At 43.9% G+C, this 17,837-nt stretch overlaps 2 protein-coding genes and 1 long non-coding RNA gene across 6 annotated transcripts in view; 2 read left to right on the forward strand and 1 right to left on the reverse strand.

Moving 5' to 3' along the window:
• KMT2E (lysine methyltransferase 2E (inactive)) overlaps positions 1–10,072 on the forward strand; it is a 62,339-nt gene extending 52,267 nt beyond the window's left edge. Inside the window, 7 exon segments of the mRNA XM_040593996.1 lie at positions 529–1,095; positions 4,036–4,334; positions 6,362–6,450; positions 6,552–6,659; positions 6,818–6,909; positions 7,786–8,364; positions 8,366–10,072. Of these exon segments, the coding sequence (XP_040449930.1) occupies positions 529–1,095; positions 4,036–4,334; positions 6,362–6,450; positions 6,552–6,659; positions 6,818–6,909; positions 7,786–8,364; positions 8,366–9,301 (2,670 nt within the window). The 3' untranslated portion in view covers positions 9,302–10,072.
• Positions 10,073–10,273: 201 nt separating this feature from the next.
• LOC121088238 lies at positions 10,274–15,700 on the forward strand. The gene is made up of 4 exons (XR_005827875.1): positions 10,274–10,494; positions 10,601–10,753; positions 11,464–11,576; positions 13,680–15,700. It is a non-coding gene; the product is annotated as an uncharacterized LOC121088238 (long non-coding RNA).
• The window catches only part of SRPK2 (SRSF protein kinase 2), a 148,252-nt gene continuing 142,340 nt past the window's right edge, over positions 11,926–17,837 (reverse strand). For all 4 annotated transcript variants that reach the window (XM_040593998.1, XM_040594000.1, XM_040593997.1 and 1 more), the window contains one exon: positions 11,926–13,583. In XM_040593998.1, the coding sequence (XP_040449932.1) occupies positions 13,399–13,583 (185 nt within the window). In that variant the 3' untranslated portion in view covers positions 11,926–13,398. The remainder of the gene's footprint in view (positions 13,584–17,837) is intronic.

Below are 17,837 nucleotides of genomic sequence, written 5' to 3' on the forward strand. Positions count from 1 at the left end.
AAAGCATGGTGATTGAGAAAAGCTGCTTCCAACCATGGATATGTGCTGAGTACAGTTTTAAGAAGTACAAAAGTAGTTTCTTTAACTGAATTTTTTTCTCTCTCTACAGAGTGCTGATTTGAATGTTGTCTCAAAATTTTAGAGTATGTTTTCCTCCCCACCCCCCAAATGAATATTTTGACCCTGAGGATCCTTTTTATGTTCAACTGAAGCAAATGCTTTGTAATTTCTTGGCTGGGGACTTGCTCCTGTTGAAGCTCCTCCCCTTCCTCTTTGAGTTATAAAAGAAAACCTGGCTTTTAAAGTTTATTTTGACTTTGGTTAACATGCATTTTATTAAAATGCTTTTACATGATATATAGTAATAATAGAAGTAAGTGTCTGGCTGTAGAATTTTTTTTTAAAACCAGACAAATTCATGGTTACTGGAAGGCCTTTAATCCCACTTAAAGGTACAACTGAGTATCAGAACAGTTGCCATTTTTTTGGAGTGTGAAAAAATAGTTGACATGCTTTTTCTTCACACAGGGGTATGACAGAGCATCGATTCTAGCACTGAATTCTTTCAGAAATTCCAACCTGACAGAAATGGGCCTGCAAGAAATAAAGACTATTGGATATTCCAGTCCAAGGAATAGGACTGATGTCACACGGCAGTGCACTGGAGAAATGGAATCTGTATCAGACCTCCAGCAGCTGGGACTCGAAGTAATTGAGCAAAGTGCACTGCATAAAAACCTGGAAGCCCCCACACATGATAGGACTGATTCAAACAGCCAATTAGAAACTGCTCATTGTGGCCGGGGCACAATTTATTCTTCCTGGGTAAAAAGTCCCGACAGGACAGGTGTAAATTTCTCAATGAATTCTAATTTGAGGGACTTGACCCCTTCACATCAGTTGGAGGTAGGAGGTGGATTCAGAATAAACGAGTCAAAGTGCCTGATTCAAGACGATGCTAGAGGCATGTTCATGGAAGCATCTGTTTTTTGTACTTCAGAAGATGGAATTTCATCTGGCTTTGGAAGGACTGTCAATAACGACAACTTGATGGATGGAAATTGCACACCCCAGAATCCTCCACAAAAGAAAAAGGTTATAATTTTAAGAATCATTTGGTCTGTGTTACATAGTCTGCTAATGATATTTCTTTAACGGAAAGAAACATAAAATAAAAAACAGCTGATGGCTTATCTTTAGGTACTGTAATATGGTAGACATTATTCAGGGGCAGTAATGAAGAGCAAAGAGTAAAGCTGCATATACCCAGTAGTAAATTTATTTTTTCCAAGTAATAGATACACATTTACCTTTATTTCATATGAGTCTTAAATGAATTGCTCAATAAATAATCGCTTTTGTGGTCTGAAAAAGGTTGCTTATGCCACCAAGTATTACAATATTCTGTTATACAGAATATATGCTAGTATCAGATCATGTACTGCGAACATTTGTTACGAATTACGGCAAGAAATTGCACTAACATATGTATGATACTGATGCTTTAAAAAGCCCTTTTTTATATACTTAAGGTGTCATGGCTTCACTGTTAGAACTACACAGAAATCTTAGGTTCCAAGAAATCTTCTTGGCTTAATTTCTTTTTTTATAAAATACTGTGTTTGAAAAATAAGCACAATCTAAATCTGCTGCTCTCAAAATGGTTCTTGTAGGCAAGTTGTGTGGTCATGGGCAGCTTGAACCAGAACTGGAAGCTACTCTGCATAACTGTCCTTGTCTAATTGTACAGGAAAGCACAGTCTACCTTTGCTCCTTGCAGAAAGAAGGATGACAAATATGGAAGACGATAGTCTCTCTAATGCAACAGCTGGCCAGTTCTGTGTCATAACAGACTGAGTAATCTTTCTTGTTTGAAAGATGTGATTTATTTTCTTTATGGAAATAATGATGAGGGGGTGGTGTGTGTTCTGTGTATGCACATGTATGCAGAAAGGGGTTTTGGGTTTTTGGTCCCACTGAAACCCCCTGACACACCTTCTTCCCTGTGCTCTGGGGACGTCCTGCTAGGGAGCACTCATGGTTCTTCTTCAGAAGTTCTCCATCAGAATTGGTTTTTCATTTACTGTGCTTCAAGCAGAGATGTAACTGAAGCAAGATGGTAGGAGCTCTGTTCTTACCTGATCCTGGCCTTGAAAATTTTACAGATCCTCTGTGTGTTACTTCTGGCAAAGCCAAAAAAACATAAAAGCCAAAATTTCTGTAGCTTCCTTCTTCTTTGAAGGTAAAATTAATTTCTTTTCAAATCCCAGCAGCACTTAGTGCTTCAGTAACCCTCCCTCCTGTTCCTTGCTGACAATTGTGGATTCTTCCAGGTTGTTACTGCTGAGGGTTTATGCTGTGCTAATCCTCAAATGAAAAAAAGTGTGGCTACCTCCTGACACACACCACACACAAGCTGCCCAGGATTGCTGTCTAAAAGTCTCTGTTTGAAGGAACAGTCAGAGAAAACTGTATCTGTACCCCTGAAAGAATGGGGTTTAGGCTTTCTGAAGAGACAAGACGCCAAAAAAAAAAAGGGGGGGGGGGGGGTGAATCTCGCCTAAGGAGAAGCTGAGAATACAAGAATTTTAGTAGAATAATAAAACCCTTTGCCTAGGATCATGTAAGACAATGTACTTAATGCAGTTATTAAAGGAGATTTTCCAGATTTCAACATGTCTATGGGCATTTGCTGCTCTATTTTCTCTCACCATTGTACAAGGTGATCACATTTTGGTATGGTCCTGTACATTGTGGCCACATTGCATAATTTCATGCATTCTTAACATCCAAGTTTGCTTTAAAGCAGTATTATTCAAGGGATCCTAGTCATGTGATGTGGAGATTGTTTGAAAACAAGAGCAGTTCTTAACCAAAACTTTCTTTTACTAAAAATAAAGTATTTTTAACTGTTTTTATCCTGACCTGTAGCTGAGTCTTCTAGTGGGTAGATCAGTTTGAAAGTGAACAAACACAAAGCCCTAGGACTGCAGACAAAGCAGACTGCCTTAGTTCTCTCTGTGTAGAGATGGATGTCCACTTTTATGAAGGACTAAGCCAGTTAAATACGAATTTTTTTCATTATTGCTCCTTAGTTTCTTGTTTTGAGTTCTATATGGTTCTGAGTAGGTTGTTGATAACTAGTGAAAAATATTGAAAGACATCAAATGTCATTTCCACCAAACCAGTGTCACTACTGAATAAAGTAGGTCTGAAGGTCAGTATTTCAGCTTTCTGCTTGAAATCCTGAAGATACATAGGGAAAACTGTTGAAAGTTATTTTTCTCACTGAAGAGAACTTACTAAACATTTAAACTTTTCTATTCTATGGAAGCTTTATGTAGTGATTTTATATAAAAAAAATGTATAAATTAGAAACCACTCTTGCCTTTGTGTGTTACTGGTTTTGGTAATAAACTTTACTTGGAATTTAGCTTTAAAGTATGTTCTTAATCAGTCTCTTTTAAAGTGCAGTAAAGACAGAAATTCAAAATAAACTGGGAAAAGAATGAAATTTCAAGTTGTGAATTCTGTATATTAAAGAAAAATGTATGAAGAGCTTAGAAGAGTCCTTTGATGCATGCATCAAGAGTGAAGCAGAAGCACAGCGGGTTTTTCATACAAGGGAGTCAGACTGAGCACAGTGTGAAATCTCTTCAGATTAGCTTTACTGTATCAGTATTCTAATGGTGCAGTTCCAGGGGAGGCCTGTGAAGTGCCCTGTAGCTTCAACCATACGTATGACTTCGGCAGCAAACCTTTTGCTGACCTGTGTCATTGCCCGTTTCTTTTCTGAGGCAGAATGCATACTTCTTTCTCTTGGCAGAAACTTTTACATCATCCTTACAGTCATTGGTAGTAGCTCGGTACTCCAGAAATTCACTGCAGATGTGGTGAAGTATCTTCAATTAATTTATCCCTTTTCTTTTAGAACCAAGTAAATGGTATGTCTTACCGAAAGAAACAGTGAGGAAAGGAACAAGTCAGCTTACCTTCTAATGTTTGTGATTTTTTTTTTTTTTTTTTTCTCCCTAGGTATCTTTATTAGAATACCGTAAGAGACAACGAGAAGCTAGAAAAAGCGGCTCAAAGACAGAAAACTTCCCTCTGGTTACTGTATCTCCTCATGCTGCTGGTGGAGGAAATATTAGTAACAACGGTGCTAATGATGGGTTTAACAACAGTGGTGAAAACGGGGAGCAAACTGATACCGCTGCAAGCCTACCTTTACCACTGCCAACTACTGTTTATAATGCAGCCCCAGAAGACAACAGCAACAACTGTGCAATTAAAGAATCTTCTTCCAGCGAAAAGAATGAACCAGAAGTTCAGTGGTAAGCCATAAAACTGTAGGACTAAAGTGCTGAAGAATTACTTAATTCTAAGTCTTTTCTATTTGAAATCTAGTTTTCATAGGTAAGGGTACAGTTGCAGATTACTAATTGGAGGGCTCTTCTTTCAGATTAGTAGAGTTATCTTACCTCTTTCCTCAGAAATACAGCAGATACCTCATAAAGGCTAGAATAGATGGAAAATTACCCATAAGATACTGGTTAGCTTATTTTCATTGTGCTTTGCTTTTTTATTTTCTGAGAGCAAAACAGGCATTGGTTTAAGCAAAACAAGTTGCCTAGTTCTGTAGATTATAAACTCAATGTAGGTAAAGTACAGTTTTAAGTTTATAGAAAATGGCATCGATGAGTAGGCGTGCTCCTTCCACCATTGCACAGGCTGGGCTGGGTGTGCTTGCTAGGGTGTGTGGAGGAGAGATAAGCAGCAGCAGGATGGAGAGGATGCTGTGAGAGATTTTTAGTTTGTTTGGTTTTTAGTTTTTCTCAGCATGGCCTTGGCTCTGCTCTCATGCCCTTATATCTCCACTGCTTCGTCTGTGGGCTGAAGAGAATATTTTTTCATCTTAAATCTCAAAACCTTTCCAAAAGTACTGTAGGGAGGAAGGGTGGAACAGGAAAATAGTCTGTATCGATTAGGAAAAGCTTACAGAAAAGTTCAGGATATTTGTTTTTCAGTGATCTGGGGGGAATGTGTTTGTGGTGGTTGCTTGCTGCTGCTTAAATGCAGCGTGCAGGGCTGCATGCAGTCTGCCTAACGGCTCCTTCTGCCCAGGTAGAGAGCGTGTGGTGATACTCGGATCGTTGTTTGTGATCAGTAAATGGTTCCCCTGTGTGCAGAGCACATGCTCTGTTAGATGTCACACCAGATACCCCACCAACCAGAAATCCTGGGCAGACAGACACGGTGAAGGGGGATGAAAGGGAATGACTTCAGTCTGTATAAACATTGCACACATTTTCCACTGCGTTTTTGGTAGCCTTAAGGTCAGCTGTGGTGATGCTGTCTCCAAAAATGTTATTAGCACAAAATATACCCTGCAGATGTTCTTTACGCTGTAGAGAAGGCCTAACAGTACTGGGGATGAACGTGGGCTGAGGAGTTGGAACATCCTCCTGCTCAGATGCTCCAGCTGTTCCAGAATGGAAGGATTTTGTAGAGCCAGTTGTAGAGAGAATGTAAGTGGAATCTTCAAAGTTTCACTGAAAAGGGTCTGAAAGTTCACTGTACAGAAGCTAGTGTATTGTATTGTAAGCAAAGAATGTGGGAACAGGCTAAACGGGGAAGAATTTACCAGCAAGTTTTTGGAGTAATCCTGTAGACAGCAGCACCAAAATTTCAGTACAACAGTATTGTAAAGTAATGCTGTATGGTTTTGTCTGAAAGAAAAAGAAGAGATTTACAGAGTGCTGTTGTTTATGGTGTTCTTGATCTGGTTGTTAGACGTAATTGACTATAGAAAGCAGATACAACTCTTTAATTTCTTACACACTATCTGGCAAGTTAGTAGAAGCATAAAAGGAGTATATTTGTAGTTGTGAAGTATTTATAATTACAGATCCACTATTAAAGAGCAGTTTCTTAAACTACAACAAAACAAAAAAACCCCACATTTCCAGCTTTGGAAGAAGACAGTTTTCTACAAATAGAGAATACGAAGTAGTACCTGCAACTTTTATTTTTTTTAAATGTAGTTTTTCACTTTTCGTGGGTCAGAGAAGGAGAAAAAATAACCCAAACCCCAGAGATTTACAGATGTTGTTTCCCTATTAAGAGGAAATGTGAGTTCTTTTAATGTAACAAGGTGGCAGGAAATCAGTATACTTAAAATTGGGAGAAAGTAGATACAAATTACTTTATAAATCCCAGTTATGTACAACTAGTTGACTGCATGTAAGAGCCAGGTAACACTGTAAATTTTCTCTGACCCAGTATTTGCATATACATTGTCCTAAATTTGGTCTGTGGAAGTACATTCTCTTAAATTTTAAATTACGCTTGTCTCTTCTAGGACTGCATCAACCTCTGTGGAGCAAGTGAGAGAACGAAGTTATCAGAGGGCTTTACTTCTCAGTGATCACAGGAAAGACAAAGACAGTGGTGAGTTGATTTATCATGTTGAAGGTAGATAAATCTAACCAGTTCCCCTGTGGTAGTCAGTAATCATTCTAATACTGTGTTTGGGTCTGCTTCATCTGTAGGGGGAGAATCACCTTGTAGCCCATGTTTACCGTCTCCACCTTCATCTCATTCAAATCTCATTTCCCAGTTGCAGCTTAAGGTCCCTTCTTTCCCTGAATTTATGAAAGGTCAGTAAGCAGATGACCTTGTGTGACACTTGACATACTGAATAGTCTCTTACAATAACATCAGTAGCTCTTTTAAAGTCAAATATAAAGTGCTTGACCATCTTTGTGAAAGACTTGATTTTCCCACTTTGATATTTGTCTCTGCTTTATGTCTGTAGAACCTGATTCGGAAAATCCAGAGCCTACTTCTGAATGTCCGTCCCCAGATACTTCACAAAGGACGTGTAAGAGTCCATCAAAAGCAAGCAAGGTATGCACAGCGTATGCAGGCGCGCGTGTGTTTGCGCAGACATCTGTTGTATAATATGCATATGAGTATGTACGTACGTCTCTATCTTAAAGTTAACCTCATGATTTACTACTAAGGTTACATACACGCATGTTCGTCTGTCTGTGTGGTAACTTAACATAGGTGAACATCGGTAAGAATATTTGTGGTACTCCATACATGCTAAGAAGTTGGTTTCTGTGTAAGCATTCATAGATGATCTTGCGTTCTGTAGAAGTGGAAGAGATTGTATCGGTGGATTCAGTGTCGCCACAGCTCTGCAGGGTGAATGGTGAAGAACTGGTAGTCAGAACTGACAGCAGTAACAGGCTTTATGTACTTCATAGCTTAACAGGAGTTTGCCCTTGCCCCGTCAGGGTTTGGCACTGTCAGAGTAGAGGTACTGATAGGAAGAAAGATGTTGAGTAGCTGCCTCTACGGTATTAAATGAAGTAATTCAGGCTGTAACGGTTAGTCTTACCTGCTTGTGCTATGCCAGTTTTAAGATGTTAAATCACTCTAAAAATGGCGTTATTTTTGTAAATGGTCTCGTCTGGAATTCTTTCTCACAGACTCAGAAATCTAAAACTTTGATGAATAACAGATTCTGACTTTGACCTGATGGGTCGTATTTCTGTTACTACTTTAAAATACGCTTGCTAGTCTTTGACCAATGATTGATCTATCCTTGCTAAAAATGGTGTCTTGCTAAGTTCAAGCTTTCTGTTGTTACTGTGCCTCAACACTTCTTTTCACGGTGAGAGGGAAAGAATATTCTAGGAAGTTCTTTTCATTCTAACACGGCTGTAGTTGAGTATTCGGAATGTTTTGCACTGACTGACTTTCTCTTCATTTCAGCCCTCTTCACCGAGTCCTGTAGTTTCAACGCAGTCACTTGGGAAAACACCCACAAAACCGGATTCGCACTGGGAAACTGCAGCTAATGCACCCGAGGCCGAATGTGCGAATCATCCAAAATCCGAGCTGCAACAAAAACAGCTGACAAACAACGTCCAAGCACTTTCAAAAAACCATCCATCTCAATCACACCTGCGCAGTTCTGCTGAGCAACTTTCACATTCACAGAAGTTGCCTTCTGCACCTTTGAAGCTGCATTGCCCCCCTTCACCTCACGTCGAAAATCCTCCCAAGTCCTCTACGCCCCACGCGCCCGTGCAGCATGGTTATCTTTCACCAAAGCCTCACTCACAGCAGCTGGGATCTCCATACAGACCTCATCATCCACAGTCACCTCAAGTTGGAACGCCCCAGAGGGAAACACACCGCAACTTCTATCCGGCGGCAGCAACCCTTCCGCCTGCCAATCAGCAGCAGCCTAGCGGACCCCTGTTTACTCAGACAACTTCAGGACAATCTTCAGCTTCTTACAGCCAGTTTAACCAACAAAATTTGAACAGCAATGCACCACCTCCCCCGCCCCCCCCCACCCCCTTCTTCTACGTACTATCAAAGCCAGCAGCCCTCTGGAAACTTTCAGAGTTACAGTCAGCTGAAGGGCAGCATCCCCCAACAGACTGTCTTTTCATCTGGACCAAATCAAGCACTTCCCGGCACTGCGGGTCAGCAGGCGGTGCCGGGACACCACGTAACGGCAGGGCATTTTTTGCCTTCTCAGAACCCCAGTATTCATCACCAGGCATCAGCGTCTGCCGCTCCACCTCCTCCTCCGCCACCACCTGCTCCAGGCCCTCACCTTGTACAGCAGCAAAGTACCCATCAGCAGCACTCCGTAGCACACGTCGTCGGTCCAGTTCATGCCATGGCAGTAGCGCCTGGATCGCACATTCATTCTCAGGCTGCTGGTCACCATTTGCCACCGCCGCCTCCGCCACCAGGTCCTCTCCCCCACCACCAACCTCCCCATCCTTCAGCGGGACACCAAGGTTTGCAAGCACAACACCAGCATGTTGTAAACTCTGCACCTCCCCCTCCTCCACCACCTCCCTCCACTGTTATAGGCTCGGGGCATCACCCAGCATCAGCACAAGGGTTACACCACCCATCTCATCAAGGACCCCCCCATTTTCCTTCAGCTGCTCACGCGAGCGTGTCCTCTTATTCCTCACAAGCCCCACATCACACAACGTTAGGACCTGGACCTCAACATCAGCCTGCTGGAACAGGACCTCATTGTCCACTCCCCGGTCAGGGTCCTCACCTCCAACCTCAAGGACCAAACAGTATTGCAACACCCACTGCTTCGGGGTTCTGCCCTCACCCCGGCTCCGTAACCCTTCCCCACGGAGTGCAAGGGCAGCAGCAGGCGTCCCCTGTGCCTGGACAGATCCCCATTCACAGAGCACAGGTGCCGCCCACTTTTCAGAACAATTACCATGGTTCAGGGTGGCATTAGAACAGATCCCTTTAATTCTAAACATTTTTAAAATGTTCTGTAATATAACCTGTGTATATTTCGTATGTACCTATTCAAGGTACTTTTTAAAGCTTGTACATGATACTTTGTATAAAAGCAAAACACCAGTGCTCTTTCATTGTATTCTTTCCATTTTTTGCTTTTTAAAATTCCTGAAAATGTGCTGTTAAGCCAGTATTAGGTATTTCTTTTTATTTTGTAAGTGGACATTCCAGCTGTTTTTTCTGGCAGTAGGTTTGATGCTGCATAATCTTTAAAATTTTATTGTTGCAGTTAAATTCATTTAGTGAATGTTTTCTATATTACTTTTATACATATGTAATTAAATAAGTACACAGGCTAAGTGATGGCACTAACAATTTTTTTTCCCCCATTTTCTTCTGTCAACAGTTCTTCGTGTGCATAGAGATAGAAAACAATGCAATACAAATTTTTATAGTTTTGGTGTGGACATGGCTTTTTGTTTCATCAGTTATTTGCAGGAATTGTAATTTAATGTATAGACTGTTTCTAATGTCTCCGATGAGTGCTGTAAATACTGTATTTCTTTTTGCTTGTACAATTGCTTAAAGCTTCTTTCATTTGATATAGTATTGTATATAATAAGTCTCTTTTGCAAAAAAAAAAAGTGTGATCTTTGTGAAAGTAGTACAGTATATGATCTTTAATTTTTTTTAATATACTGTCACATTGCAGCACTGGTTGGGCATTTTAATTCATGTTAATAAATCACGATTATGTCAGTTTTAACTGCTTGTCCTAAAAGGGTGGTATGTCTTCAGGGAAGTGGCCTCAAGTGTGTAAAACACACAGCCTGGCCCCTCTCTGTGAGGCTGTTCACTTCCCTGCAGTTTCCAGCTGTGCTTTATTTCTGTAGCGTGGACAGATGTGGAACTGGCTGGAGGAGGGGGGGGGTATTTCACCTCCGGAACGTAGAGGTGAGGAAAAATCACTCTTAAGCACAGCAGGGTCCGGTGTCGCTTTACCAGTAGGTTAATCAGTGGGTAGCGCTGTTCGTATACCAGCACTGTTGTGCACTAAAGCTGTACTAGACATGTCGCTCTGCCCTTGGTTACAGGCGCTGCAGCACCTTGTTTGCCTCCTCTGGTGGATCTTCAGCCCCTCCTGTTAGTGCAGACTGCGGAGAGCTGAGTGAGCGGTGCTGCAACAGGGTATGGAACGTTACCAACTATATAGCAGTGTACTTCTAAAGGGAGTGGTGTATTCCTGCTGCTGAAGAGCAGTATCTGATACGGTGCTGTTGCACTTACTTATCAGGTGCAGAGTTATTCCGTAACTGGTGGGTGACAGTGTCCTCATGTCTTGGCAGTGACCGCTGTCATAACCAAACTCTGCTCAGTGGCTCCACCTCGGAACCAAAGAAAACCTGAAACTGGATGGGAAGTGGCCGTTCCTACACACTGGAAAAAGGTGGTAATTCTTTTTAACATAGGGGAAAAAAAAATGGGCAGGGGCTGCTTTAAATTCTGATTTGCCTCCCACTATTCAAAAAAGTAGTTAGTAAAAATAGTACAGTACAAATACTTCCCTGAGCAACCACTGTCTATGCAAAACAGGCGTTGCATGGAGTACCCCGTTCTGTACTAGCACGAAGCAGAACAGGATTAGGCCATTGACCGCAGCAGAACAACCCACCCCACCCTGACTGCTCAGGCACCGATTTTGACAAAACTGCATCACCTGCTGTAGCCCAACGTTCAAATCTGGTTGTCCTGCCCCCTGCCCCCTTCCATTCCTCCATGAAGCATGTCAGTAATAGTCTCAAATACAAGAAAGTGTAAAATACGCACTGTACGGGGGGTGAGATCTTACAGCAGCATGAGCAGCTGATGGGTGGGGTTGTGGAACAGGACTGGTACCACGCGAGGTCCCAGATCCCTTGTATCGCCATGGCCAGGCGAAGGGCAGAGGTGCTGCAGTTACTCGCCTTGCCTGGCTCGCATTTGAACTGCACTAGATGCAAGCGCTAGGATTTTCTATGTACTCAAGATCAGGCTTCCAATTAGTTGCAGCAACTAAGCACAACTGGTGGCTAGGCCAGGTGGGAAGATGAACGTAACATTTACCTCTAGCTCTGGAGTCCATTGTGGCATTGTCCTCAACCCGTGTCTTCCTTGCAGCCATTAAAAGCGGTTCCAGTGTGAAGTGCTCAGGGTGTGGAGGGTGAAGGCACGCGGTCCTGAAACCCAGCTGCTGGCGGGGCCTCGGCACGTGGACCAGTTCCTCCCGACCGGTGCGTGTGTGTCACGCTGGGGTGGCCTTGCAGTTTCTTTGTGGAAGCGCGGCTGCACCAGCCTACCGGGGACGGGGTAATCGCCGGCTTGTCCGCAGTAGTTACACACCTTGTATGAAATACTTCCTTTGGGGTTGGTCACGTCTCACCTAGCACCCGCTTACATACCGCCCCTGGGGCCATACTACCCTTCAGGACGCTCTGGTTTACACCAGGTGACGTATTTTGTGAATTAACACAAAAGCCATTTTTCTCTTGGGCCGAGCTAAGGCAGCCCCCCCGCCCCCATCACCACAACTCGGCCCCGTTGTTGCCATGGCTACCAAAGATTCCAATGACCAGCACAATGTCTGAAAAAACAAACCACTTTAATTAGACAACTGCAAGCACCTCAAACAACTGGTTATTGTTACAGCATGGGGCTATCTTCTCACAATCTAGTTATTGCAAAGGCATGTGAATAAATTTCATATGGACAAAAGTCAAGAAAAAAGTGGCACCATAGTTACATGAAGATCAGAAGTAAGCTTACATTCATCCCACTGACTTCTAAGAGGCCAAAACACACCTCCGTACTGTACATTCTAAAATCTGTATTGCCTATAAGCTTCAGCCTATGCAGCTTGCTTTTTTTTTTTCCTAGGAAACAAGTAATTGTTGCGTGCATCTTACAACGGGTAGTCGTATGTCTAATGATGGGTAAGAAGAAAGCTAGTGCAATTTGTTTTAGAAACATGTAAAGCTATGAATGGAATGAGCATGATCTCGTTTCTTGGATTATTTTACCCACTGCACTGTAAATAGCTGCAGCTATATCCTTCCTTAACTGATGCCAAGCACACACTTTTATTATAAAAGATCAGGAATTCTACACAGAGAATGGTTCTCATGCTCTACTTTTAATTTTCTTTTTTCTTAAGGTATAGTACAACTTACAGTGCTTACAAAAAGGCAACACCATATGGTACCATGTCTTCACTATCACATTGTAAGGGAAATTGCTATTTTTCTTTTCTTAAAAGCACTTAAAATAGGCAAAAATTCTAAAAGGGAGTGCTAAATGATAATGCATACTTTATTAGAAAGAAGTCTAGCCTTCCTTTAAAGTGCCATTTGGGGAATGAAATCCTGTAAACCAGAGCCACTTTTTTTAAAATCCAATGAACGGGAACTGCTACAGAATAGAAAGTTTACACAATTCCTTAAAGCAGTTTAAAGTCCACTACATGCAATTGGTTTGCTATAAAGCTCTCTAAAACTTAGTCGCTTTACTCTGAAATTGAGTCCCCAGTCCCATATTTAAATGGAAATAAACATTTACAGGGTGCATTTACATACACTATAATACAAGAATGACGTCCCTTTGCCAGAAGATAAAATTGTACAATTCCTCGCCGTAACTCAGTTCTGACTTGATAAATTTCTTACACTCGTAAATTATATAATATGCATCAGCTAAAATATTTTTTTTTTTCATAAATAGTTACAAAACTTGCCAAAACACATTGGGGGGGAAGTTTCCTTTGTTCAAAAATCTGACATCTGAATGCCACACAACACAAGAAACAATGCTTAAAGACACGTTAAGTGTTTTCTGAAGAAAGTGGGTGAGTAAACTACTAGCTGAAGACAAAAAGACTACCCTTCCCCAAGAACACAGTGCACAAAAAGCAAAATGTCAAACAGTACCTCAAGCAAAATAAAGGTCTGAGGATTGAAGCCAGCTCACGTGTGATCCTGCTAAAGAATTTGTGACAGTCACCATTTAGGTCCAATGCATTGGAAAGTGGTTGCTGGCTTTTTTTACAGCTGGGAGACTCTGCTAAGAATTCAGCCACGGATGCCTAAGGCATTCTCCAGCTGAAGCACGTTTCTCTGGGACCATCTCTAGCATGGGAATCAGGAAATCTGTAAACTGTGCAGCATCTTCGTGAGGCCAACCATACTTCTCCACAAGCACATCAAAAAGACTCCAAGGTTTCAGCTTGGTAATGTGTCGCAGTTCTCCTGCAAACAGAAACAGCAGTGGCATTAGAAAAGGACCTCGTTAGCCCTAGTAGCGACTAATCCCTGTTCCGTTTTTCTCCCACTCTGCCTTCACAGCACCTTGACCAGGCTGAGAATCATTATTGAGGAAGGGCAGCACACGGCAAGCTTGCTCGAGGTCCTCAGAGGAGACGAGGATGGCCGACGTCAAAACCAAGAAATCGGTCCTACAGCAAACCGTACGTTACACCTGGACTCCACTGTACACATCATTTCTGATGCTTCCTTTTGGCTTCATACTGTCTCCCGCACACACAGGCTCTCATGCACACACACGCTCACGCCGTAGACAAAAAACCACGGCAGGCCTGCCCTTCTTAAGCAGCCAACAAACCCAAACTTCACGCACACTGCTGCAGCCCTAAGCTGGAGGTCTCGGCAACCACCGAGAAGCCACTGCCTCGCTGCGTGGCAGCTGCAGGCAATGCAGCCGAGCAGCCATCCCTTCCAAACCAAGGCCAGCACAGAGGTTTGGCACTTGGAGATTCTGCTCCATCCCTCAGGCAAACGCCCCCAAGAAGCTGGGTCTGAAGCCCTCCGCAGAAGGAAGCGCCCGCTTTGGCTATGTCTCCTTCAACCAACCACCGGCACAAGCGGTGGCAGCAGCTGCAGCACTTGAGTTCCATCAAGTGAGGGCATCTGGCCACCCTGGCAATGTGATTCAGACCAAAACAAATGAAGGAGGCGAGAACCCTTCTGCCATTCAAACCAGCAATATTATCCAGGTTTATCCACAGGTCATCCAGCGATGGGGAAGAAAGACCCTCCTGCCTCCTCCCCCGCCATCTCCCTTCTTCCCAGGCATATGTCAGAGCCAGGTGGTCTCTGTGTGATGCTACAAAAATCACTTCAGAGACCCCTGACAGTGGTGAGTCTGCGTGTCCCCTGAACTGCTGCAGTGTGACAGCTCTCGCCCAACACCCACAGCCTCACAAGCACGCTGCACCGTCCAGTATGGGGGAACACGAGCCATACTATTTTTAAGCCCAGTGGTTTGGCAATGTCATTGTTGTCCCTGGCTGTAATCTACTGCCCATAAAATGCTATCAGACATCAGCTTGCAGGTCTGAGTTTCTACACATCCCTGTGGCTGCAAAAGTTCCAAAGCAGGAGAAAAAACCCAGGTCTTCAGACTGACCCTGAGAGGGGGAGCATCTGAACGCCACAGATTAAAATCACCACAGGGCCAGCAGGACACAATTCTGCTGCCTCGGGCCATAGCAGAAGGTTCTAGGCAAGGCGCAACACTTGGAAAAAGAAGCTCCCTGGGTGCTATCATAAAGATGCCCAAAAAGCAAGTGTGCATATGGTCAATCACTCACAAGAGAAAAAGAAGAGACCTGCTGGTAATAGAAAGTCAAGATGTGCTTCCTACAGCTCGCCCACTGCCCTCTTCCCGTCTCACAGGGTGGGAGGGGTGCCGAGGTCGAGAAGAATGAAAGCAGAAGTGATTCCTGCTGGTCTGTGTCCGTACATTTACAGTACAGGCACGTCCCATCAGTACCCTCGAGTCAAACACAAAAAGGCTGTGCTCCGGGCGCGTGTCACTAGCCCTTGTTCTCATGGGGGACTCCAACCTACCGTACGCCTGCTGGAAACACAGCACAGCGGGCGGGAAACGGCCACGGAGGTTCCTGGAGTACGCGGAAGAGAACTGCCTGCCACAGCTGGTCAGCGAGCCAGCCCAGGGAGATGCCCCACTGGGCCTGCTGTCAGCAAACGGGGAAGGGCTGGTGGGCGATGTGTGGTCGGAAGATACCCGGGGCATAGCGAACATGGTATGACAGAGGGTTTGGTTCTGGGAGAAGTAAGGAGGGGGGTCAGCAGAACAGCTAGCATGGAATTGCAGAGGGCCTGTTTAGGATCCTGGTTGACAGAGTCCTGTGGGAGGCAGCCCTGAAGGGCCACGGGGTCCAGGCAGGCTGGACATTCTTCAGGAAGGAAGCCTCAGAGGTGCAGGATCAGGCCATCCCTATGTGCCAAAAGACGAGTTGGTGAGGAAGACCTGGCTGAACAGAGAGCTGTGGGTGGAACTCAGGGAAAAAGAGTTTACCACCTTTGGAAGAAGGGGCAGGCAGCTCCGGAGGACTACAAGGATGTCACGAGGTTATGCAGGGTGAAGATTAGAGAGGCGAAAGCCCAGCTGGAACTCAGGCTGGCTGCTGCCATAAAAGGTAACTAAAAATGTTTTTACAAATACATTAGAAACAAACAGAGGGCCAAGGATAACCTGCATCCTTATTGGACGCAGGGGAGAACATTGCCACAAAGGACAAGGAAAAGGCTGAGGTACCTAATGCTGCTTTGCCTCAGTTTAATACCAAGACCAGTTACCTTCAGGTTACTCAGCCCCCTGAGCTGGAAGACAGGGATGACGAGGAGCAGAATGAAGTCCCCACAGCCCAGGACAGGAAGGAACTTGGTCAGTGACCTGCTGCTCCACTTGGACACACACAAGTCTATGGAGCTGAACAGGATCTACCCGAGGGCACTGAGGGAGCTGGGGGAGGGGCTCACCAAGCTGCTCTCCATCATTTACCAGCAGTCCCAGCTAACTGGGGAGGTCCCAGCAGACCAGAGGTTAGCCAGTGTGACACCCATCTACAGGAGGGGCAGGAAGGAGGATCCGGGGCTGCCAGCCTGACCTCAGCGCCAGGAAGGTTATGGAGCAGAACATCCCAAGTGCCATCATGTGCCACATGACAAGCACAAGGCCCACCAGCCTGACACCACTCGGGCCATTCACATGGACTTTCAAAGAAATGCCAAAACTGTAACAGTAAGTGAAAGATTCCTAACAGAAGCTCTTTATTTAGATGTTTGATAGTAAAGCACCCAGGAAATACCCTGAGAGGACAACAGAGTTGTCAGAACTGTAAAACCCCTGTGGCCAAAGCGGAGGCAGCGACAGACCTTCTGAAAAATGGAATGTTAAGTCAGACAAATTATTAAAGAAATTTCTGAAGGGCTGGGGGTGGGGGGAAGATGCTATTTTAAAGCTTTTTTTGATGACTGCAGTACAAAGAAACAGAGTTAGACTATGGAATTTGTCAAAGACAAAGCTGTGTCACCACACAAGAGGGATATGGATTACTGAACAGTAAGAAAAGGATGACATGAAGGACTGGGGAAGCAGCAGGGGGATATCATCTGCTAGTACATATTTAGAAGACACACTCCCCAGAACTAATACAGGAACTGCTGGTGAGGCCCCACAGTACAGTAGGTGGAAGAGAGGGAAGTGGAGGAGAGCCCTCTCCTTTCTTCCAGGATGGTAAGTAAGCAGCAGTGTTCTCCCTTGGTACAACTTCCAATGGGCAAAGCCAGCACCTAGCCGGCATCTCACACAGGTTTAGGGCACAAGGAAACAGGGCTAGGAAATACCAGAAGAAAAATAAAAGGGTCCACAGCCTAGCAAACATAAAAGAGTTTTAAAGTTTTAGTGCCAAAACATATTAATCATTTCTACAGACAAAACAGCTTTCATGAAGGCACTGGAAAAAAGGACTCACTGGAGTTATTACGCGGCTCAGTCAGGATGAGACCCTATAAAAAGTATGTGAGCATTTGTGTTATAGTGACTAAGCAGTAACTTATAAATGCTTTTCCTTTTTTAAATGCACCCTCCTATTTTACTGAGAAGAAGGGACTTAATCCTGTAAACTCGTTAGTTCCTTTTGTGCCTATGACTTCAGTGGCAACTCAAATATTTCAAGTTTGTCTCTGAGGTTGAACTTGCTTAGGGACAGGAGCAACACCGAAATTGTAATTCCTCGATTTTCACCCAAGGCTCATGTTTTCAGAACAGGAGCCTACAGTTACATTTCTAAGCCCACTTCTACACCACAGCATGAATTTTTTGCAAAAGCCCCAGGCCTGTACTGCATGGCTTCTGATCTCAAGTGCTCAGGTCATAAGCAGATGAGTATGAAATGCTTGCTGGCCAACTTATGAATTGTATCGTTCCCTGCCAGCCCATCAAACACAGAACCCTCCCGTGGGCACCAGAGAGGCTGGCAGTACTGAGGTGGCCAGGAAAAAAGAAATGGATATCTGGTGCCCAATTCTATGAAAAAAATCTCAAGCGAGCAGGAAACCCACCACCTCCATTGTCCCTCCACAAAGCGTTTCAGTTTTCCTGACTTGTAACAGCAGAATAACTGGTATGATCTGAAAATGCAGCTTGGGCTATTACGCCTTCATCCCGCATTAGAG

The sequence above is a fragment of the Falco naumanni genome, chromosome 5 (assembly GCF_017639655.2).
Source record: "Falco naumanni isolate bFalNau1 chromosome 5, bFalNau1.pat, whole genome shotgun sequence".
Lineage (NCBI taxonomy): Eukaryota > Metazoa > Chordata > Aves > Falconiformes > Falconidae > Falco > Falco naumanni.